Genomic DNA, 24539 nt, shown 5'->3' on the forward strand with positions numbered 1-24539 from the left:
ACCCCGTCTCTACTAAAAATACAAAAACTAGCCGGGCATGGTAGCACGTGCCTGTAATCCCAGCTACTCAGGAGGCTGAGGCAGAGAACTGCTTAAACCCAGGAGGCAGAGGTGGCAGTGAGCCGAGATCACAACACTGCACTCCAGCCTGAGCTACAGAGTGAGACTCCATCTCAAAAGAAAAGAAAAAAAGAACCCCTGTCCCTAACACTCCAGTGGAGGGAGCTTACATTCTCATATCAAATGGATACACAGATGAATACACAGATGGATGGATGGATGGATGGATGGATGGATGGATGGATGGATGGATAAATGACTGGATAGACAGATGGAGACGATCAGGTACGCAGGTCGTTATGGAGTAGATGAGGTTGAACCGATTCTTTTTTTTTTTTTTTTCTTTTTTGAGACAGGGTCTTGCTTTGTCGCCCAGGCTGGAATGCCATGGCATAATCTCGGCTCACTACATGTCCTCCTCCTGGGCTCAAGTGATCCTCCCACCTCAGTCCCCCAAGTAGCTGGGACTACAGGCATGCACCAGCACACCCAGCTAATTTTTTGTATTTTTTGTAGAGATGGGGTTTCATCATGTTGCCCAGGCTGGTCTTGAGCTTCTAAGCTCAAGCAATCCACTCACCTTGGCTTCCCAAAGTGCTGGGATTATAGGTGTGAGCCACTCCACGCTGGGCCTGAATGTAATGTGTTGTGTTGTGTTATTGTATTGTATTGTATTGTATTTTGAGACAGAGTCTCACCCTGTTGCCCAGGCTGGAGTGCAATGGCCCAATCTCAAGTCACTATAGCCTCCACCCCCCAGGTTCAAGCGATTCTCCTGCCTCAGCCTACCGAGTAGCTGAGATTACAGGCTCACGCCACCACGCCCAGCTAATTTTTTGTATCTTTAGTAGAGATGAGGTTTCAACATATTGGCCAGGCTGGTCTCGAACTCCTGACCTTGTGATCCGCCCATCTCAGCCTCCCAAAGTACTAGGATTACAGGCGTGAGACACCACGCCTGGCCAAATTGATTCTTAAAAATGATAAAACAAGGTTATCAGTCAAGGAAAGGAGGGGCCGGGCATGGTGGCTCACATCTGTAATCCAAGCAATTTGCGAGGCCAAGGCAAGAGAATCATTTGAGGCCAGGTGTTTCAGACAAGACTGAGAAACATAGAGAGATCCCATCTCTAAAAGATTTTTTTTTAAATTAGCCGAGCACAGTGGCGCACACCTGTAGTCCCAGCTACCTGGTAGCTGAGGTGGGAGGATTGCTTGAGCCCAGAAGGGAAGCTGTAGTGAGCTACGATTGTATCACTGTATTCCAGCCTGGGTGACAGAGCAAGACCCTGTCTCAAAAAAATAAAAAATTTAATAAAAAAGAAGGAAAGAGGAAGAAAAAGCCAGCAAGGCTTTCTGGGGAGAGGAGCAACACCGGGAAGATCAGGCAGGGTTCTCAAGCTGAGTTCTCTGGGGATCTGCAGGTGGTTCCCTCTGGCTAAATTTCAGGTCAGACAAGAGATGATGGCAGGAGGAAGGCAAAAGACCACAGAGCAGGTCTCTATTGACCTGCCCTGCAGGTCACAGAGAACAAAAGGAAGATTTTAAAGAAGGGTGATAACAAAGATGGTATGATTAATCACAAATATGATTAAAGGTTTATATGTTGGAAAGATTCCTCTCTCAAAGTAAACTGAGAACTCCCAAAGTTTTAAAATGACATTTTAGAGAGTTCATATAGCAAGCAAGAGGCCATATAGTCTGGAGGGAAAAGCTTGGGCTCAGAAGTCAGATTAAAACCCCAGCTTTGGCACACTTGTATGACCTTGAGTGAGTCACTTTACTGCTCTGAGCCTCATATTTTCATCAATAAAACAAGTGTATTACACCCACCTGACAGAGCTGTTGTGAGAATCAGAGATATTATATGATGTACAAAAGGTATGACATCTAGTAAGGTCCCCACATGATCATTTTTAGCCATCATAGGTTAAAGGAATCCCCAGACCTCTGAGGCTGCCATGATGGAGACTAACCCCAGCCTCCCGAGAGCCATCTCTTGGTCCTCCTGACAGGGATCACACACTGAGTTGCAGACTGAGCCAGTCCAAAACAGCAAGTCCTGGGTTCTTCTACAAATAACCTTAATGGGGCCCTTTTACATGGAGGGTTTGTGACCCAGAAATTTCCTTCAAGACAGGAAATTTAGAAATCAATCATGTTGTGATTAGTCTAGAAAGTTACATTTCCTTCCCTCCCTCCTTCCTCCCTCCCTCCCTCTTTCTTTCTTTCCTGATTTATTTAGTAGAGATAGAGTCTCTATGTTGTCCAGGCTGGACTCAAACTCCTAAGCTCAAGCCTCAAGCAATCCTCCTGCCTTGGCCTCCCACAATGCTGGTGTGAGCCACAGTACCCAGCCCACATTGCTTTATGATATCAATAGCCTAACATTGTCCCAAACTTATATCTCTTTCTAAAAGGCTTAAAGAAATGGCAGCCATTATTTTTAAATAAAATCATTCCATAAAGACTAATTCCTAATATTTATTTTCAAGTAAGCACACTAAGATGACTGGCCTCCACCAACATGCCACCCATCTAGACATGTTTTGAATCATTATGCAACAAACTCGATTCACAAGCTCAGGTCTCTGACGTTTCATAAAATTTAAGATCAAGCTTCACGATGGAATCCTAATTGGTTTCCAAAACCAAAAGAGGAAGAGGAAAGATGTTTCCCAAACAGTTCTTAGCATTCCACCTCTCGAAACAGTTTATCTTGTTAATCTCATAAACTTGATTTGTCATCCTCCTGGCCCCAGCCGGAAGGGCGGCTGCAGGAATCTGCATAAGTTTTAAGGTACAGTGGCTTGGGGTGTGTTGTGGTATTTACCCTCTCCTGCCCTCACCCTCGCAACTTATTCAGCCTTCCGTCACCACTCCCTCCCCACCCTACATACCTCTGGGCACAGGCACATTTGGGTGGATTCATGAACTGTTCTTCATGAAGTGGCACTTCACTAGTACGCGTGGGAACCTTCAAAACAGATAAGATATGGTACACTAATTAGTTCAGCTATAAATTTCATGGATCGAGCCTTCTGATGGTTGGAGAAGATTCACTTCCTTCTTTAACCGGGAGGCCTCAGATCTAAAGGGTGCGGTCCCAGTGTTAATTACAGGTTAGACTCGTTTACTAGGCTGAACAGTGGTTTCACTAAAGCATTACTAAAACTTGTACATGCTTGTTATTGCTTAACTTCCATTTCTTTTTCAAATTTATTTTATTATTATTACTTTAAGTTGAATTTTGCCATAACATGCAGTTTTATTCCATATATTGCAGTACCATGGTAGTCTGCTGCCCATCAACTCGTGTTTGTCAATTATAACTTCCCAATGCAATCCCTCCCCTCCCCCTCCCATGATGGTAGGCCCCGGTGACCTTGTTACATACAGGTCAGTAGTCACTGGTGTGGTTCCACTATGAGTGAGAACATCCGTTGTTTGTTTTCTGTAAAACGTTGAACGTGTTTGCCGATGATGGTTTCAGCTGCATCCATGTCCCTAGGGGCATGACTCATCTTTTTGTAACACTTATTATTCCTGGTGCCATATATGCTTTTCCATTTTCTATCAATCATCACTTGATGGACATTTAAGTTGATTCAAGTGCTTTGCTATTGACAGATAGTACCGCAATAAACAGCCGTGCATGCTGTCTTTGCACTAACAGCGCATCAGGAGCAATCAGCGCTTTGGTATATCCAGGGAACCTCTCCCGTGAGCAGGCCACATCGGTTTGTACCCCAAGCAGGCGCCAACTGTGGCGCATGGCATTAGACCACAGAGCAGGTTCATTGGACCTGCCCTGCAGGTCACAGAGAACAAAAGGAAGATTTTAAAGAAGGGTGATAACAAAGATGCATGGGATTAATCACAAATATGATTAAAGGTTTATATGTTGGAAAGATTCCTCTCTCAAAGTAAACTGAGAACTCCTAAAGTTTTAAAATGACATTTAGAGAGTTCATATAGCAAGCAAGAGGCCATATAGTCTGGAGGGAAAAGCTTGGGCTCAGAAGTCAGATTAAACCCCAGCTTTGGCACACTTAGAAGAATCTTGAGTGAGTCACTACCGCCTGAGCCCATATTTTCATCAATAAACAAGTGTACATAACCCACCGACAGAGCTGTTGTGAGAATCAGAGATATTATATGATGTACAAAAGGTGTATGGACATCTAGTAAGGTCCCCACATGATCATTTTAGCCATCATAGGTTAAAGGAATCCCAGACCTCTGAGGCTGCTATGATGGAGACTAACCCCAGCCTCCCAGAGCTACCCCTTGGTCCTCCTGACAGGGATCACACACTGAGTTGCAGACTGAGCCAGTCCAAAACAGCAAGTCCTGGGTTCTTCTACAAATAACCTTAATGGGCCCTTTACATGGAGGGTTTGAATCTAGAAATTTCCTTCAAGACAGGAAATTTAGAAATCAATCATGTTGTGATTAGTCTAGAAAGCTGGCATTTCCTTCCCTCCTCCTCTTCCTCCCTCCCTCCCTTTCTTTCCTGATTTATTTAGTAGAGATAGAGTCTCTATGTTGTCCAGCTGGACTTCAAACTCCTAAGCTCAAGCCTCAAGCAATCCCTCCTGCCTTGGCCTCCCATAATGCTGCTGTGTGAGCTACAGTACCCAGCCCACATTGCTTTATGATATCAATAGCCTAACATTGTCCCAAACTTATATCTTTCAAAAGGGCTTAAAGAAATGGCAGCCACATTTTTAAATAAAATCATTCCATAAAGACTAATTCCTATTTATTTTCGCAAGCACACTAAGATGACTGGCCTAAATTCAACATGCCACCCATCTAGACATGTTTTGAAATCATTACAAACTCATCTACAAGCTCAGGTCTTCTGGTGTTCTTAAACCAAAGATCTGAAAACTACAGATGAATCCTAATTGGTTTCCAAACAAAAGGGAAGGAAAGTCTTGTTTCCCCAAAACAGGATTAGCATTCTACACTATCAAGAAACCCAGTTTATCTTATTGTCTCATAAACTTGGATTTGTCATCACTCTGGCCTGAAGGGGAAGAGGCAGCTTACAGAATCTGCATAGGATTTTTAGGTACAGTGAACTGGTGTGTTGTGGTGTTGCCCCCTCCTCACCCTCACCCTCGCAACATTCCTTCCCGTCTTCCTCCCCTCCCCCACCTACATACCTCTTTGGAGCACCAGGCACATTTTGGGTGGATTAGCAGACATTCTTCACATGAAGTGGCACTTCCACTAGTGCATATGTTGAGACCTCTAAAGCAAGATAAAGATGATGCACTAATTAGTTCCTGGCTATAAATTTCAAGGATCAGGCCTTTGAATAAGTTGGGAGAATTACTTCCTTCTTTAACACGAGGCCTCTCTGAGTCTAAAGGGTGCAGGTCCCATTGTTAATTGTAGGTTAAAACTCATTTGCTGAGGCTGAACATTGAGTTTCTGAAGCATTCACCAAACATGCATGCTTGTGTTAGCAACTTCCATTTCTTCTGCTAGACCCACTTGGATTCTCATTTTCCCCATAACTCGGCAAATCCTCTCTTTCTGAGAGAGAACAAGAAAGGCCCCTTTACACTTAGTCTGTCCAAAATGACAAAAATAGTACAAAAAAAAAAAAAAAAAAGGAAAGAAAAAACAATACATTGGTTTTATTCAGGAATTTTTTTAAAAAAAGAAAATTATAAATCAAATACTCTCACATCAAAATTTACAGTGTACTGAAAGAAACCATGTATCCCAGGAACACAATGTTGAATTAAGATAGAGGAAATCCATTGATTCAACATATCTATTAATAGGTCAAATTAAAAAAAAAAAAAAAAAAAAAGCAAACCCAAGGCTGGGCATGGTGACTCATGCCTATGATAATCCCAACATTTTGGAGGTGAAGGTGGGAGGACTGCTTGAGCCTAGGAGGCTGAAACCAGTCTAGGCAATGTAGGGTCCCTGTCTCTAAGAAAAACAAAATTTCACCAGGTGTAATAGTACACACTTTGAGCCATGATCGTACCACTGCACTCCAGCCTGGGCAACAGGAGACCCAGTCTCAAAAGCCAAAAAAAAAAGAAAAAAGAAAAGAAAGAAAGAAAGAGAAAAAGAAAAAGAAACTGAAGAAGACCCCCAAAATGGAAAGATATCCTGTGCTCATGGTTTGGAAGAATTAATATTGTTAAAATGTCCATGCTATCCAGTCTAAAAATTTAATTCACTTTTTATCAAAATCCCAATGTCATTTTTCACAGAAATAGAAAAATAAATCCTAAAATTTTTATCAAACCACAAAAGTTTGTATGAAACCTAAATAGTCAAACAACCTTAAACAAGAAGAACAAAGGTGGAGGCATTGTATTACCTGATTTCAAATATACTACAAAGCAACTGTAATTAAAACAGCATGGTACTGGCATAAAAACAGACATATAGGCCGGGCGCAGTGGCTCAGGCCTGTAATCCCAGCACTTTGGGAGGCCCAGACGGGCGGATCACGAGGTCAGGGGATCAAGACCATCCTGGTTAACAAGGTGAAACCCCATCTCTACTAAAAAATACAAAAAACTAGCCGGGCGAGGTGGCGGGCGCCTGTAGTCCCAGGTACTCGGGAGGCTGAGGCAGGAGAATGGCGTAAACCCGGGAGGCGGAGCTCGCAGTGAGCTGAGATCCGGCCACTGCACTCTAACCTGGGCGACAGAGCGAGACTCCGTCTCAAAAACAACAACAACAACAACAACAACAAAAAATACAGACATATAGACCAATGGAACAGAATAAAGTGCCCAGAAATAAATCCAGGCATTTACAGTGAACTGATCTTCAACAAAGTTGTCAAGAACACACAATGGGAAAAGGCTAGTCTCCTCAATAAATGGTTTTGGGACAACAAGATATCCATATACAGAAGAATGAAACTGAACCCTTATCTCACACTATATTTAAAAAATCAACTCAATATGGTTTAAAACCTTAAATGTAACACCTGAAATGTAAGAGAAAACATATGAAAAAAGTTCTCTGACATCACACTAGGCAATGACTTTTGGAATATTATCCCAGAGGCACAGGCAACAAAAATGAAAATAGGCAAATGGAATCTATCAAACTAAAAAGCTTCTGCACAACAAAGGAAACAATCAACAGAGTAGAGAAACAACCTACCATATGCGACAGAATATTTGCAAACCATACATCTGATAAGTGGTTAACACCCAAATATATAAAGAATTCAAACAACTCAATATTAAGAAAACAAATAACCCAATTAGAAAAATAAGCAATGGGCCAGGCACCGTGGCTCACTCCTGTAAGTCCAGGCACTGTGGCTCACACCGCCGCTCACTTTAGGAGGCTGAGGTGGGCGGATCACCTGAGGTCAGGGATTCTAGACCAGCCTGGACATGGTGAAACCCTGTCTCTACTACAAATACAAAAATTAGCTGGGTGTGGTGGTGCACCCCTGTAATCCCAGCTACTCGAGAGGCTGAGGCACGAGAATCACTTGAACCCACGAGGCGGAGGCTGCAGTGAGCCGAGATAGCGCCACTGCACTCCACCCTGGGCGACAGAGCAAGACTCTGTCTCAAAAAAAGAAAAAAAAAGAAAAAAACAAAGATAGCCAGTGCTAGCAAGAATGTTGATAAAAGGGAAGCAGGGGAACGCTGTACACTGTTGGTGGGAATGTAAATTAGTACAACCATTATGGAAAACGACATGGAGGTTCCTTAAACCAGAACTACTACATGTTCCAGCAATTCCACTGCTGAGTATATAACCAAAGAAAATGAAATCAGTATGTCGAAGACATACCTGCACTCTCATATTCCTTGCAGCACTATTCATAACAGCCAAGATATGGAGTCAACAGACAGATGAATAAAGAAAATGTGATATTTTTAAAAAGTGGTATATACATACAATGAAATCTATTCAGCCTTAAAAAATTGAGAAAATCCTGTCACTTGTGACAACATGGATGAACCTGGAGGGTACTATTAAGCCAGGCACAGAAAGACATACTGCATTATGTCACTTATACGTGGAATGGAAAAAAAATGAACTCAGAAAAACAGAGAGTAAAATGGTGGTTGCCATGGCTGGTGGGGTGGAGGTGGAATGGAGAAAGAGGAGATGGTTAAAGAGTACAAAGTTTCATTTAGAGAAAATGAGTAAGTTCTGGCGATCTATTGTGCAGAATGGTGACTACAGTTAATAACAATGTATTGCGTACTTGAGAACTGCTAAGACAGTAGATCTTAAATACTCTCACCACATACACACACAAAGATAACTATGGGAAGTGATGAATATGTGAATTAGCTGGATTGTAGTAATCACTACAAATGTATACATATAATAAAACATCAAATCACATACTGTAAATATATACAATTTTTATTTGTCAACTATACCTCCATAAAGCTGGAAAAAGAAAAGAAACATTTAAAAAGTAAAAGAGAAGAAATGCCAAAATAGGGGTTAAAAAAAAACCAATATCTTGCAACTGGAACATTTCCCTAATTTGCTAATTTTAACTCCCTGCTTCTCCTTTGTCACCAGCAGTAAAAACTCACAGAAATCTCAAATGGCAAAATTGCTGACTGGGAGAGGGGTGGGTGCAGGAGGTGGTGGTAGTGGGGAAGGAAGCTTTATCATGTCACCCCAGGGACTTCAGAAGGAAGAAATACCAATCGGCATAAGGATGGTAGCTGGGACAAGACAGGAGGGAGAAACAGGCAGAACCTGAGAGGCTAGGAAGAAAGAACAGAGGCTTTGAGAGCCCACAGCAGGTGAGAACAAAGGTTTCCACCAGCCCTAACCCTGAACCCTAGGCTTCCTCATCCTTATCTACCTCACCCAGGGAGGCCTGCAGCAGGAGGCTCTGGTGCTGCTGGGACCCACCTACCATGCCTGACCTCACTTCAGCAGGAAAAGCCATCCCAGACCCAAATGAGGACCAAGAAGGTCTGAGAACACAACCTACTGGGAAGCTGGACCTGCTACTGACAAACTCCTTCTAATTTTAAATGAATTCACTCACTCAGTGAGTTTTCTTTTCTTTTTTAGATTTCTTGTTTGTTTTTTGCTTGTCTGTTTGAGACAGGGTCTGGCTCTGTTGCCCAGGCTGGAGTGTAGTAGTGTGATCATAACTCACTGTAGCCTCAAACTCCTGGCCTCAGGTGATCCTCCCACCTCAGCCACCCAAGTAGCTGGGGCTACAGATACACACCACCACACCTGGCTGGTCTCAAACTCCTGGGCTCAAGTGATCCTCCTGCCTGGGCCTCCCAAAGTGCTAAGATTACAGGCATGAGCTACCACACCTGGCTCACTTAGTGATTTTCAAATAGGCACTTAAGCCTTTAAAAACAAAAGTGTGTGCAGGAAAAGAGTTGCAAAATGCTAGTCCCATTTTTTGGTCAAATCCCCGTACCTGTCAGCAACCACTATCTGCAGGGGAAAAGAAACAAATCTAGAACAAAAGTAACTTTGCTTCTCCTCTCCTCAACCTTATCAAATATAAACTCAGGCTCTTGAGGCATATCCTTTTCTCTGATATATAAAATCATTTCCATAAAATCATGAAATTACAGTACCTTGGGGCTAGGATTGTTTTAAGATGAGCTAGTCAAGTTGCCTCTTTTTACAGATGAAAATGTAAGATAACAAGCGTATGTGACTTGAAATAAGGAGCCCTATCTACAAAAAAGAGGTCAGATGGGGTCCTTGCCAGCAAGTGCCCACATGAGATGCCTGCCTGCCTGGGGGTCCCTCTGCCATCTTGGACGTAGGGCTGGTGTGACCTGCTGAGCTCTAGGGTCCTCTGGAGATCCGTAACAGCCCCTTCATCAGAAAGGAATTTGAGGTCAAAGGCTTCACTTAGGACTCTGATCAAAGCCACATACTTTTTTTTTTTTTTTAAGATAGAGTCTTGCTTTGTTGCCCAAGCTGCACGGGCATGATCTTGGCTCACTGCAACCTCTGCCTCCCGAGTAGCTGAGATTACAGGCATATGCCACCACACCTGGCTAATTTTTGTATTTTTAGTAGAGATAGGATTTCAGCATGTTGGCCAGGCTGGTCTTCTGACTTCGACCCCTGACTTCAAGTGATCCACCCACTTCAGCCTCCCAAAGTGCTGGGATTACATACGTGAGCCTGAGCCTCCGCACCCAGCTTCAAAGCCACATAGATTTACAAACAACACTTTATAATTACCAGAGCCTCGTCACTGAGCTCTGGGAACTTGGGCTGGAGGTCCAGGGCTCAGTACAATAAGAGTTCCTCAATTCTGACCCACATCAGACTGAGCTCTGGTCTTCTGGTCCAGCAGCCTAAAAGCCCTTACTGAATATTGGACACAATACCAAAGAAACTCAAAGGATGTGATAGTCACCTGGTATGAAAACATCATGAACAACTGTAAAACAATTTATGATATGGCAATACTAACTGTTTCTGTTATTATTATTCACATAGAAAAGTAAAGTCGTTTGTACTCAAAATGATTGCCCTAAAATTCGGTTGATGTTGGGACAAATTCAAATTCAAGAAACTCTGCACTTGACACACCCTAAATGCTGAGCACTGGACTGGGGGGATGCTAGAGATGCACAGGTGAATGACCTACCAGCCCTTGATGTCCAGGAACTCACAGTGTGCCGGGTGCCAGGTACCAGACAGGTACTCCAGGATCCTAAACCACAGGCTGTGTGCTGATATGTGGAGTGTCAGACTCACTCCCTTTGGCATCTCTCCTCTCTCCACCTATTAATATTTCAGAGAGTTTGGACTTTGCTGGATGAGTCACTTGGCACCAATAAGCACTTTGAAAAGGAAGGAAGCAATGAATAAAAAACTAAACACTCAGAGTTCACAAATGTCAGTGTTAGGTCTAGGTCATGGAAACAGGAACTAGCAGCCCAGACGATAGCCACATCTCATCTTCGTTGCTGTTTGCATAGTGACTATTCCCAGCTCAGTGGCAACTCCCTGTATCTCTTTTGCTTCACATCTCTGAAGCCCAGTGTTTACTGCAAACTGTAATCTAAAAATATGTTCTTCCAAAACCCACTGACTCACCCCTGTGTTTCATCAATCATCCAAGGAGCCACCACATCCGGTTGATCATTCCTTTCAAGATGCAAGAAATGTTTATCCTAAGCCAACCCTTCCTGTCTGCAACCTCTAGCCCCAACAGTCCAAGCCAGGCCCTCTGGTCTAAATTCCTGCCATAGCCTCCCGACTGGCCTCCTTCCATTCAGCCTCTCTCCACTTCTATACACCCCATGGGTCCAAGGTCAGACAACTACTACTAAAACATACATCTGCAGTTGGAATTTCCTGATCCAAAATATTCCGTGGGATAACAGAAGCGAATACAGAAGCTGAAATGGCCTTTCTGCCTTGAAGTTGGCAATGCCCTGGAATGCTTCTCCCCACACCCTGAACCAGGCCCTCACATTTGTCACACAATGGACAAAACAGTCCCAGTATAGACTCTAGCAACTAAATAGCCATATGTCTAAATGTTACCATGAAATGCAAATATGCCCTAGGAAGGTTCTATCCCAGCAGTTCTCATTCTACACTGCCTTTATGAACATCAGACATCTGCACAACACTCAACAATACCAGCCTTACAGATCTGACTTCTATTTTTAAAGCACCAATTCATATAATGGAGTGCTATACAGCTATAAAGAAAGAATGAGCATGCACTCTGTATTGACAGGAAGCTTACGCCAATACATTGTTAAGTTAAAAATAAAAAGCAAGATACACACTGTGTTTTGTGCTGCCTCTGAATAAAAATGAAAGAGGGATATTTGTAACACACGCATAGAAACCCTCAGGATACATAAGAAAGCTTAGTAGCTTTATAATAGGAATTATGTAGGCATAATCTGTTTAGGAAAGGGGGTCACAGAAATATCCCGCACTGATGGGCAACAAGAAAGACAGGCTTCTCACTTAATGAGTTATACTTTTAAAAATTATGGGACTATATTACCTATCAAAAGGTTTTTTGTTTTTTTAAGGCAATTGATTACCTCTATGTTCTTCTTCCAAAACCACCTAACTCTGTCTAATCATGGGAAAAACATCAGCCAAATCCCAAGAAGGGGATGATCTACAAAATATCTGACCAGTACTTCTTAAAACTGTCAAGGTCATAAAAAACAAGGAAAAGACTGAGAAACTGTTACAGCCATAGGAACCCAAGGTGACATGACAACTCAATGTACTGTGGTATCTTGGATGGGATCCTAGAACAGAAAAAGGACTTAGGTAAACACTAAAGAAATCTAAACTGATGGACTTTAGTTAATAATAACATATCAATATGATTCATTAATTATAATAAAGGTACCATACTAATGTAAGATGTTAATAATAGGCAAAACTGGGTGTGAGGTAGATGGGAACTCTTATCACTATCTTCTCAATTTTTCTGGATTTCTCAATTCTTAGAAGGCTTTTTTAAGGGCCGGGCACACTGGCTTACTTCTGTAATCCCAACACTTTGCAAGGCCCAGGTGGGAGGAGCAATTGCGCCCAGGAGTTCAGGCTGCAGTGGGCCATGATCACGTCAACGCACTCCAGCCTGGGTGACAGAGCGAGATTCTGTCTTTTAAAAAATAAATTAATGAATGAATAAAAGAGACACCTGGCACAGTGGCTCATGCCTGTAATCCCAACACTTTGGGAGGCTTAGGCAAGCAGATCACCTGAGGTCAGGAGTTCAAGACTAGCCTGGCCTACATAGTGAAACCCCATCTTTACTAAAAATACAAAAAATTAGCCAGGCTTGGTGGCACATGCCTGTAATCCCAGCTACTTGGAAGGCTGAGGCAGGAGGATCGCTTGAACGTTGGAGGCCGAGGTTGCAGTGAGCTGAGATCACACCACTGTACTCTAGCCTGGGAGACAGAGAGAGACTCTGTCTCAATTTAAAAAAAAAAAAAAAACCTTTACATATGTACTTTTTCTTTTCTTTTTCCCTTTCTTTTTTATTTTATTTTGAGATGGAGTCTCACTCTGTTGCCTAGGCTGGAGTACAGTGGTGTGATCTTGATTCACTGCAACCTCTGTCTCCCAGCTACTCGGGAGGCTGATGCAGGAGAATCGCTTGAACCTGGGAGGCAGAGGTTGCGGTGACCGGAGATTACACCACTGCGCTCCAGCCTCGGCAACAGAGTGAGACTCCATTAAAAAAAAAAAAAAAAAAAATCCTGACACATTCCAACAGAATCTCTTTCTCCCAGGATGTTTCTTCCTAGCAAGCCACATGCATAGTCCCTGACTTCAAAGCTAGCTGTAGAAGGCAACAGGGAGTTGAGGACGGGATACATTGCCCTCTTCACCTCCCAATTACCAAGACTCAGGTTCATCCATTCTTCAATCAACAAATATGTGCCTGGTGCTGTTCCAGGCATGGAGGATACAGAGGTGAATAAACCCAAAAAGACTCCCTTATTCACAGAGCTCACATCCTGGCTGGGGGAGAATTCTACTTAGGGGAAATAGTGAACAAGATATGTAGTTACATTAGATGGTGATGAGTGCTAAGGACAAAAATTAAAGAAGGAAAGCAGATAAAAAGAACGCGGGATATAGGGAGGAGGTTGCAGCTTTAGCTGGGAGCGGCCAGGGAAACCTTGGCTGAGCAAGAGATGATAAGAAAAGGGTTGCAGGGTGGAGGAAGCCAGTCATACAGATATCTTCTTGCAGGAGAGTATTACAGGCAGGAAGAAGGGCTGCCATGGGGGCATGACTGGCACGCTGGAGGGACAGTGGGAGGCCCATGCTGCTAGAGCAAAGGACTTGAAGGGAAAGTGGTGAAGGAAAGTCAGGGAAGTCAGTGGAGAGTTCGTGGAGCCTGGCAGGACTCTGGGAAATCATTTGAAGGTTTTAAGCAGAGAGACATGATCTGACTTGAGTTGGATCTCAGGATCACGCTGAGTAAGAGTTGAGAATAACTAAAGGGAACAAGTTGCAGAAGTAGGTCTCAGCTCTTCAAGAGACAACCAGCTCTGAAAATGTCTGGCTGGAGTTGGGGAGGGAATCCTATAAAGAGAGTGCAGGGTACCCTGCAGTACCTTCAAAGCATCAGCCTTAGGGGATGAGTCAAGCCTGTCTTGAAGCAAACTTTTCACCATGAGGCCCGGGAAGCAAACCCTGCACTCAACGGAAGCAAGAAGCTTCAGAAACAAATGGGCGCCTCTAAATAAAGCATTCCTTTACATTTATAGAGGCCATTAATCCCATTCGAACCGGAAAGAAGAAAAACAAACCACGGCAGTCAGTTCTCCAAGGCCCTCAGCTCCAGCCAACTGGAAATACCTGTGAAAAGAGACCCTATCCCATTAACCCAGCTGCACACTGCCATGTGAAAGGGGCCCTATTATTTAAGTAGTGTGTAATTGTCCCACATTACTGATATCGTTAAAGCATCTCAGAATATTTCCGTGGCCAGGCTGAAGAAGAAAAAGTAGTTACCAGGGCACGCAGGCACAAAAGGCCTTTTGCCAAACTACTTAGACGTTTTAATTCCCCGTTGCCTCAGTAGCTAAATAAGCATGGAGAACAAGCAGGCGGGGAATACTAATTAGAGCTAATTAGACCCTGCCCTCTTCTGCCTCAATCCCCTTTATAAAAAGCTCCCCCAACTCAAGGATGATGGAGTTAAAATGTAAATCCATAGGATAAACAGCAGTCTACAGACCAAACCCACTGTTTGTATTTCATTGTCCTGTCAGCTCTAAACCTGTGTCTGGTTACCTACAGAGAGCTGCAGACCCAGCCAAATTCCAACAACCCCATCACAGACCACAGGAAATGTGGTAGGGGGTGGGGGGTAGAGGAAGGGTGCTGCCAACATGAGTCCACTAAATAAAACAAAGGGCTGTCTTAGGATGGGCAGAGCATTCACCAGAAGAACATTTGATTGCTTTTTTAAAAAGAAATGAATGTGATAGCACACATAATTGCAGTGGTGTTGCAGGATCCTCTTTATAAGATGGTATTCCTCTCTCTCTCTTAGCAAAGGCAGCGTGGAAAAGCCTCACCTCAGTGAGACCCCTGGTTTTGGGGGAAGACCATGTCCTAGGATTCTGTCTGAAGGCTCTTGGCCGAAAGATAATAAAGAGAACAGGAGATAGCCCTTGGTGGGGACGGGAAGGGGTTGTCAGTCGGCCAGGGACTTGTTGGAAATGAGCCCCTGAAACCTAAGGTTTCCGGCTGGAAATCCATACCGAGATGAAAGAGAGGTTAGAGCAGCAGAGAGAGCCATTCAACCACTGGTCCAGGAACAGCCAGGCAGGCATGGCCCTGAGGGTCATCTCTTTCTTTTCTCTAAGTAACTACGTTTTTTTCTTTCAAATAGTAATGTTCCTAGTAGCAATACAGAAACACACCCTGAATAAAGTACCTGTAGTGCTTCAAGAAAAAAAAGAAGGGAAGGGAAGAAAAAAAAAAAGAGAGAGAGAATGTTGAAGTTAATTCAGCAACACTGAGAAACTAGGAGAAATCACACAGATGTGAGTCAACCTCTGCTAATCCTGAGAAGCTTCAGAGCCCTAAGAGGTAGGCAGCAAGTTCTGGAGGCCAGTGCCATGGCTTGCTCCACCACCACCAGCACCATCACCAAAACCTGTAGTCAAAGAGATGGGCAGAGGCCGGGTGTGGTGGCTCACGCCTGTAATCCTAGCATTTTGGGAGGCCGAGGTGGGCGGATCACCTGAGGTTGGGAGTTGGAGACCAGCCTGAACAACATGGTGAAACCCCGTCTTTACTAAAAATACAAAATCAGCCAGGTGTGGTGGTGCATGCCTGTAATCCCAGCTACTCAGGAAGCTTGGGCAGGACAATCGCTTGAACCTGAGAGGCAGAGGTTGTGGTGAGCTGAAATCATGCCACTGCACACCAAGAGCGAGACTCTGTCTCAAAAAAAAAAAAAAAAAAAAAAAAAGATGGGCAATGGGAAAACGGGACCCCAAAAGAGTTGCAAATGAACCACCATGCTCAGTGCTTTTCTCTTCCCTAAGCTGAGTCAGGTAGGACAGAGGGCACTGGACCAAAAGCCATGGTCCCTGGTCCGCCACTCCTGACCCAAGTAGAGGGGAAGGGCATGTCACTTCCTTCCTGAGCCCATATGAGAAAATGGACATCACCATGAAGATGTACGTGAACTTTGAAAAACAGAAAGCACGATGCAAGTGGAAAATAATGTATTTTTAGAAATTATTTGCAGCCAGGGACGGTGGCTCAAGCCTGTAATTCAAGCACTTTGGGAGGCCGATGCGGTTAGATCACCTGAAGTCAGAAGTTCAAGACCAGCCCAGTCAACATGGTGAAACCCCGTCTCTACTAAAAATACAAAAATTAGCCTGGCACGGTGGTGGCACCTGTAATCCTTGCTACTTGGGAGGCTAAGCCAGGAGAATCGCTTGAACCTGGGAGGTGCAGGTTGCAGTGAGCCGAGATGGCACCACTGCACTCCAGCCTGGGCTACAAGACTGAAACTCTGACTCAAAAAAAAAAAAAAAATTATTTGCAACTGGAAATTATTATTATAATTCTGTTTGTCAGAATTACAGAATGTCAAGCTGGAGAGGAACTTAGAAGCCATCTCCTTTGGCAGTTTCCAAACTTTTGGATTTCAAAGAAAACTAAGATTTAAAAACAAAACAAAAGAAACAAACAGAAAATGAGAAGGGGAGCTTAACATAGGGTTGCCAGATTTTCTTATTTTGCCAAAATTAAAAACTACTAACATTATTAAAAGTATTAAAAGAAAATGTTCCCACCAAAAAAGAAAAAGTGCCTAATTTCAAACTAAAGGAAAGTCCTTGTGGAGCAGGGGAGCGTTCACAACAATACATTCCTGTGTGATGTGGGCTACAGCTTCCTTCTGCTCGCTTTCCCGAGGGACCCATGAAACTATCCGTGATGGGCACTGGCTGCCGGATGGGTGTCTGGAATCCACTCATCTACTCTCCAAGCTCTGGAGTGATTATTTTCCCATTTAAAACCAAAACCAAAAACCTTGCTACAGTATTAAGTTTGAATTAGGGTCTGAACGAAGTTGTTGTTTGCTCAGACCCCTCCTCCGCTCTTAAACCTAAACCTCCACTGCCTTCATGTAAATGAGACACGGCGGGGGGGGGAACAGTCCTCCCCTTGGGAAGCCAGGCAACCACTTGGCTCACAAGAGCAATCAAGTATCTCCGGCTTCAAAGTGAATAGAGCACTATTATTTCCTAAAGGAAGGGAGAAAGTCCGCATCCCAAACAAGTGCATCCTTCCTCGAGGGCCTCCGAACTGCCACGTCCAGTCATCTCCCAACCCTGAAAACTTAAGAGCAGGTAACCGAGGGATCCTCGCACCGCCGCCAGCCCATGGCAGCGTCGGGCTAAGGCAATCTCCACAGCCCCTGTCCTCTACTCCAGAATCTGTCACAGTTAGGGGAGTGTGAGGCTCCGAGCGTGTGCAAATCGCGGGATAAAGTCGGGCAGAAGGAATCTAATAGGGAAGTCCCAGGTGGGGCTGTGGTTTGGGACGCGGGTGCCCCCTCGGGTTTGCGGTGGCCTAGGCGAGGCGGAAGCAGGCGGAGTGGGGTGGGGAAGTGGGTCTGCATCTTCAAATGAACGCGGCTAACCTAGGCGCAGAGAACTCCAGGATTCGCGGTGGGCCCTGTGCACCCGCAGTCCCAGGAGGCGAGCCCTCCGGAGTGGAGGTGGCCCTGGGCTTTGGCTGGGGTTTCGAGACTCCCTTGCTTTCCCGGGAACAGGACACCGGCGGCATCCCCCACCAGCAGCCCGCCCGCTCCCGGCCGGCCACAAGGACCGCTTTGTGCCCGCCAACGGAGAGCCCGGGCCCCAAGGCAGGGCCGGCGATGGTCCTCCCCGTGCCCTAGGCACGGGGCTGGCGGGCTAGGTCAGCAGGCCGGCCAGGCTGTTTACACAGGAAGGGAAGCTCCTCCTCAGCCCGGGAGGGGACAGGAGATTCACGACGGCCCCGCGGGGCTGTCCCCTGGCGACTGGTCCATCCACCAGGGAGTGCCCTGAAGGCGCCCTCTGCCCTCAGGCGCTGCCTGCGCTCCCCGCCCCTCTGAGACGCCTGCCCGCGGCTGTGTGCGCGACAAAGTTTCTCTGGGCGCCGTGGGCGGCGCGGCTTACCTGCAAGCCCGGGCAGGAGCGCGCAGAGCCCCAGGAGGCAGGCGTACAGCGGCGCCGGGGCCCGCGGCATGGTGGGGCGCCTCCCTCAGCGGCGGCGCGGTCGCTGCACTCCGCGGGGGCCGGCGGCCGGGGCCCGGGCGGGGGCCGGAGCGCGGGGGCCGAGGGCCGGGGGCCGCCGCCACATGCCCCGTGCGCAGCTACGGCTCACAGCGCCCGCGCTGGCCCGCGCCCCGCCGCCACCATCTGTTCCGCAGCGCTCACGGCCGAGTCCCGGGACGGCGGCTGCCCTGGCTGGCGGGCCGGGACGCCTAGGGTGTCGCCGCTCGGGACGGCCTCGGCGGGCGGCTCCGGGCAGGGCAGGGGCTGGCTCCACTCGGGGGCCGCGACTTGGGCTCCGAGACGCGCCCCGCGCCGAGGCTCCCCCGCGCGCCGGCACACTCTGCCCCTCGCCTCCGCCCCTTCCCTTCCTCCCTCCGTCCCGCCAGGCTCCACTTTCCTCCTCTCCTTTCTCCTCCCCTTCTCTCCCCTGCCAGGCCCCCGCCCGGCCGCCACACGGTCAGCTTACTGCGAGGCGGGGTGGGGCGGGGCGGGGCGGGGCGAGCTCCGGGCCGGGTCGGCTCCGCCCTGTGCGGGGACCGGCCCGGGACGCGGAGGCCCTACGGGCCCAGGTGGAAATCGCTTGCGACTCACTTGGGGCATGGGGGGCTCGAAACCACTGAGTAGAGCCCGCTCCCGTTGCTTCGCCGCCCGTCGCCACGGGAAAGCGGCGGGGCACGCTGCATTAGGCGAGCTGAGATTACCTGGGCCAAAGGCGGTTGCTAGACTCTGAAAGGGAGAGCAGGTACCGGGGTCATGTCGTGCCGGGCCCATCTCATCCTCCCAAAGCTGCACCTCCGGCGGCCTGAGGTGGGACGTAGACGCCCGTGCGTGGAACCGCAAAGCGACTTCTGGATGGGCAAGGGAGGGCACGGTGGGGCGTGGAGGCACAGGTAAAACCTACGTTACTTTTTCTCTTTCTTTCTTTCTTTCTTTCTTTCTTTCTTTCTTTCTTTCTTTCTTTCTTTCTTTTTCTTTCTTTCTTTCTTTCTTTCTTTCTTTCTTTTTCTTTCTTTCTTTCTTTCTTTTTCTTTCTCTTTCTCTTTCTTTTCTTTTCCTTTTTCTTTTCTTTTCTTTCCTTTCTCAGCGTCTCGCTCTCACTCAGGCTTGAGTGCAGTGGCCCAATCTCCGCTCACTGCAGCCTGGACCTCCTGGGCTCAAGGGTTCCTCCATCTTAGCCTCCTGAGTAGCTGGGACCTGGAGTGCATACCGGGGACAATTTTTACATGTTTTGTGGAAATGAGGGTCTCGCTGTGTTGCTCAGGTAGGTCTCGAACTCCTGGGCTCAAGCAATCCTCCTGTGTCTGCCTCCTAAAGTGCTGAGATTACAGGCGTGAACCACCGCGCCCGGCCAGCTTTTCACTTTTTAACATTTGTACCTTTCAAGGATTTGAGACTGGCCAATATGCCACTATATTTCGTTGTCCTTACTGACAATCTGTCAGTTTCCATGATCAAACTGATAGACTCAAAAACATATGCTCAGGCTTTCATCTTGCAGTTTACATATGAGCTGGATCTGAACTGGCCAATAAGGAGTGGGGTGGGGTCTTCCTCAGATGGTGCAGCAAGGGATACCTTGGGCTTGGATTCGCTACAAGTGCATTTAGAGTGGAGTGGTTTATAGGCAAGAGAAGAGGCAACATTCAGGTAGGGGAAGATAAAGATAGAATACCTATCAAGTACAGAGAGCACACTGCCAGCCAGGCGCTGTTCTAAGTCCTTTACCCATATTAACTCATTTCATCCTCCTGACAACCCTACTGTTATCCAGTTGAGGAAACTGAGGGACAGAGGGGTTAACTGCTGGAGGAAGTGACAGCTGGGATGCCTTGTTCAAAAGTGCAGCATGGCTTGGCTAAAACTGAAGCAGGAAGGGGTAAAGAACAAAGGGGTCTCACCTTTGCAGGTCAGGGATCTGGTGGAAGAATGGCTTGGAGGACCCAGTGGAAAACTGTCCTAACTGCCCAGCTCAAGGAGTTTGGCTATTAACCTTTATTTGTCGGCCTCCTCCCAAACTCTGACAAGGTGGTGCCTCAATGCCTGAGGAAGTAAACTTCTTGAAGTACAATATAGTGTGCCTGGCGGCAAAGATGCAGCAGTCCATAGCAAGCTCCTTTATAGTATTTGTGAAAAGAAAATAAATCTCAGGGCCCCCAAATCACTAAGCCAGGAGAAAAGTCAAGCTGGGAACTGGGTCAGGCAAACCTGCCTCCCATTTTATTCCTAAATAAGATAGCTAAGAAGCTACATACCTCGCTCACAATTTACCCACAGGAAATTCCTTGTGGACAAAAGACAGACAGAACTCAAAGTCATCCCTCTGAGGCTCACCTGAGACAAATGAATACCTGATTGCTCCCTCTGGCCTACTGTTTATGTAAAAATGCAGATTCACTGAGCCAGACTAAATTGTGTGTTCAGTGAAAGGCTGATCAAAAGAATGCAGCCTTTTGTCTCTTATCTACTTCTAACCTGGAAGCCCCCACTTCATGTTGTCCCGCCTTACAAAACCAAACCAATGTACATCTTACACATATTCATTGATGTCTTATGTCTCCCTAAAACGTATAAAAGAAAACTGTACCCCCAACCACCTTGGGTACATATTGTCAGGACTTCCCGTCACTGGCACATCCTTAACCTTGGCGAAATAAACTTTCTAAATTTAATGAGACTGGTCTTTGATATTTTGGGTTAACATATTCTATAATATCCTCATGTTTGTTTTGATGTAAAATGCTTGTCCCTAAATATTTTACAGGAGGTGTCCTGGGTTTATCTCAGAGCTACCTGTCTCTCAGGTCAGTGGCCTTGGAGCTACTCTTATCCCAGTTTGAGAGGCAGTGATTAGAAATAATGGGGCCAGCACGTTGGCTCAAGTCTAATTCCAGCACTTTGGGAGACCCAGACAGGTGGATAGCTTGAGGCCAAAGTTCAAGACGAGCCTAGCTAAACATGGTAAAACCCTGTCACTTTTAAAAATACAAAAATTAGCTGGGCATGGTGGCGGGTGCCTGTAATCCCAGCTACTCTGGAGGCTGAGGCCTGAGAATCGCTTGAACCCAGGAGATAGAGGTTGCAGTGAGCCAAGATAGCACCGCTGCACTCCACTCCAGCCTGGGTGACAGAGCGAGACTCTGTCTCAGTCAATCAATCAGTCAGTCAGTGCCCTGAAAGAGCTTGAGCTATGAGATGTTGTGTGCCAAGTGGTGATTTTAAAAGATTTGTCTGTCAGGGGAGTGTAGGATGGATTAGATGGAAGGGGAGTGGAGTCCTGGAAACTGGGTAAATATTGCATTAATAACTACAATAAAAATTAGCATTTATCTAGCATTCTTTAAGCCTAGGCTCTGTGGAGCAGCAGATCCTCTGTGTGTCACCTTCCTTCTTTCAACTCCAGTGCTTTACAAACTTGAAATATCAGTTTGATCTGTCTCAGACTCAGATCCAGCACAGACCTCCACTTACCTAAACCGCACTTGGAAAGTTCTGCAATCAAACCTTCCCCTGGTTCCCTTCTTACCAGCCCCCGTCCTATACCACCTGGGTGGATTCCTGAGTCCCCTAACTTGCCCAGACCTGCCATAAGCTCTAAATCCTGAGTGATCCAGTCTCCAATATCTTAAAACTGGTTTGGAGATGCCTTTTCTCTGAGCTTTTGCTTTCTGGTTTATGACTTCTTTTTTTCTTCTTCTTCTTCTTCTTCTTCTTCTTCTTCTTCTTCTTCTTCTTCTTCTTCTTCTTCTTCTTCTTCTTCTTCTTCTTCTTCTTTCTTCTCTCTCCCTCCTCCTCCTCTTCTCCTTCTCCTTCTCCTTCTCCTTCTCCTTCTCCTCCTTCCTCCTTCTTCTTCTTCTTTCTTCTTCTTCTTCTTTTTTTAATTGAGCTGGAGTGGAGATGACCTTCAAATGCTTTAACTTTTGTCTACTCATTAAATTCAGTATGCACTGATTGCTCACCTCAAGGCAAAACTTCCCCACAGCCACTGGAACAGTTTCCTTTGTGGGCTACTTCTGGAACATTTCATGTCTGATCACTGCTAAGCTTCTGGACCCAAAGGAGGCTGCTGGTTTTGGATCGGTTTGACTATGGGGTTTGAGCATGGATAACCCAGAGAAATTTTATGTTTCTTTTTGTTAGTTTTAAACTATGATGAGTTCAAGAATTAAATATAGACTTACCATATGACCCAACAACTCCAGTTCTGTGTATATCCTCCAAAAAATTGAAAGCAGGGACTCAAACAGATACCTGTACACCAAGGTTCATAGCAGCATTATTCACAATAGCTAAAAGGTGGAAACTACCCAAGTGTCCATCAACAGATGAACAGAAGATAGGATGTAGTAGGTACATATAGTGGACTATTATCAGCCTTTAAAAGGAATGAAGGCCTTTGCAGTGGCTCATGGGTGTAATCCTAGAACTTTGGGAGGCTGGGACGGGACAACTGCTGGAGGCCAGGAGTTCAAGACCAGCCTGAGCAACATAGGGAGGCTGAGGAGGCAGAATCATTTGAGCCCTCGAGTTGGAGGCCTGTAGCTGGAGGTTAAAGCGAGCTGTGCAACAGAGTGCATAGCTGCCTCAAAAAAAAAAAAAAAAAAAAAAGGAAATGAAATTCTGACATTCTGACATGCAGCTGGGAGCAGTGGCTCACGCCTATAATCCCAACACTTTGGGAGACCAAGGCAGGAGGATTGCTTGAGCTCAGGGTTTGAGACCAGCCTGGGTAACATGGTGAAACCCCATCTCTATAAAAAATACAAAAATTAGCTGGGTGTGGTGGCATGCCTGTAGTCCCAGCTACTTGGGAGGCTGAGGTGGATCACCTGAGCCTGGGGAAGTTGGGGCTGCCGTAAGCCATGATTGCACCACTGCACTCCAGCTTGGGAGACAGAGTGAGGCCCTGTCTCAAAAAAAGAAGGAAGGGAGGGAGAGAGGAAGTGAGGAAGGGAGGGAAAGAAATCCTATTATATGACAGCATGGGTAAATTTTGAAAACATGCTAAGTGAAATAGGCCATATAGAAAAGGACAAAATATTGTATGATTCCACTTAGATGAAGTACATAGAATGAAAAATTCAGAGACATAAAGTAGAATAGAGGTTACCAGGCCCTAGAGGGAGAGGAGAATTGAGAGTATTAATTAAATTAATGTGTAAATACTTTCAGTTTGGTCTTGAACTCCTGACCCCAAGTGATCTGCCTGCCTCAGCCTCCCAAAGTGGTGGGATTACAGGAGTGAGCCAACACGCCTGGCCTTAGTTTGGGATAATGGAAAAGTTCAGGAGATAGATGGTAGTAATAATTGCAAAACAAGGTGAACGTACTTAATGCCACTAAATGGTAAACTTAAAAATGGTTAAAATGGGCGAGGTGTGGTCGCTCACACCTATAATGCCAGCACTTTGGGAGGTGGAGAAGTGTGGATTGCTTGAGCCCAGGAGTTTGAGACCAGCCTGGGCAACATGGTGAAATCCCGTCTCTATTAAAAAAAAAAAAAAAAATTAGCATTGTGGCATGCGCCTGTAGTCCCAGCTAGCTACTCAGGAGGCTGAGGTGGGAGGATCGCTTGAGCCCCGGAGGTCGAGGCTGCAGTGAGCCATGATTGTGCCACTGCACTCCAGCCTGGGTAATAGAGGAAGTCTCTGTTTAAAAAAAAAAAAAAAAGTTAAAATGGTAAATTTTATGTTACGTCTATTTTATCCATAAAAATAAACAAACAAAAAACTTAAAAATCAGATTCGTTAAGTTTTCTATTTCACAATTCAGATTTACCCACACCCAAAGTGACTTTTTATATTGGGCAATTCAATTTGTAATCCAGGTCAGAAATATTTTACTGAGGCATACCTGTAATTTAACATGCAGGGAGAAAAAGAGTTCAGGGGCAGAACAACAACTACCCTACGCTATATCCCTTAGTTTAGGTAAGGCACTTAATTTACTCTGCTTTTAGTCACGGCTAGGATTTGCCACACTGCAAGAAATGAGTGACTCTGGTGACAGAGTATTACAAAATTCTTTTGTAGAGATTGATAGGCCTATGACACATGTATACAATTTTCTTTAATGTTAAGATTAACTTTTTAGGCTGAACATGGTGGTGGCTCACACTTGTAATCCCAGCACTTTGGGAGGCCAAGGCAGGAGGATCACCTGGGGTCAGGAGTTCGAGACCAGCCTGGCCAATATGGTGAAAAC

At 45.7% G+C, this 24539-nt stretch overlaps 1 protein-coding gene across 2 annotated transcripts in view; it reads right to left on the reverse strand.

The window, feature by feature from the left end:
* The window catches only part of ITGB5 (integrin subunit beta 5), a 124364-nt gene extending 105689 nt beyond the window's left edge, over window positions 1–18675 (reverse strand). Inside the window, exons 1-2 of one of the 2 annotated variants that reach the window (XM_003894034.4) lie at window positions 18240–18675; window positions 5235–5320 (exon numbers count right to left, since the gene is read on the reverse strand). In XM_003894034.4, coding sequence (XP_003894083.2) covers window positions 5235–5320; window positions 18240–18309 — 156 coding nt within the window. In that variant the 5' untranslated portion in view covers window positions 18310–18675. Of the gene's footprint in view, window positions 1–5234; window positions 5321–10687; window positions 11787–18239 lie in introns of those variants that run through there. The other variant, XM_017955219.3, reaches the window with a different exon arrangement.
* Between the last annotated feature and the right edge of the window lie 5864 nt (window positions 18676–24539).

The sequence above is a fragment of the Papio anubis genome, chromosome 2, assembly GCF_008728515.1.
Source record: "Papio anubis isolate 15944 chromosome 2, Panubis1.0, whole genome shotgun sequence".
In the NCBI taxonomy this organism is placed as follows: domain Eukaryota; kingdom Metazoa; phylum Chordata; class Mammalia; order Primates; family Cercopithecidae; genus Papio; species Papio anubis.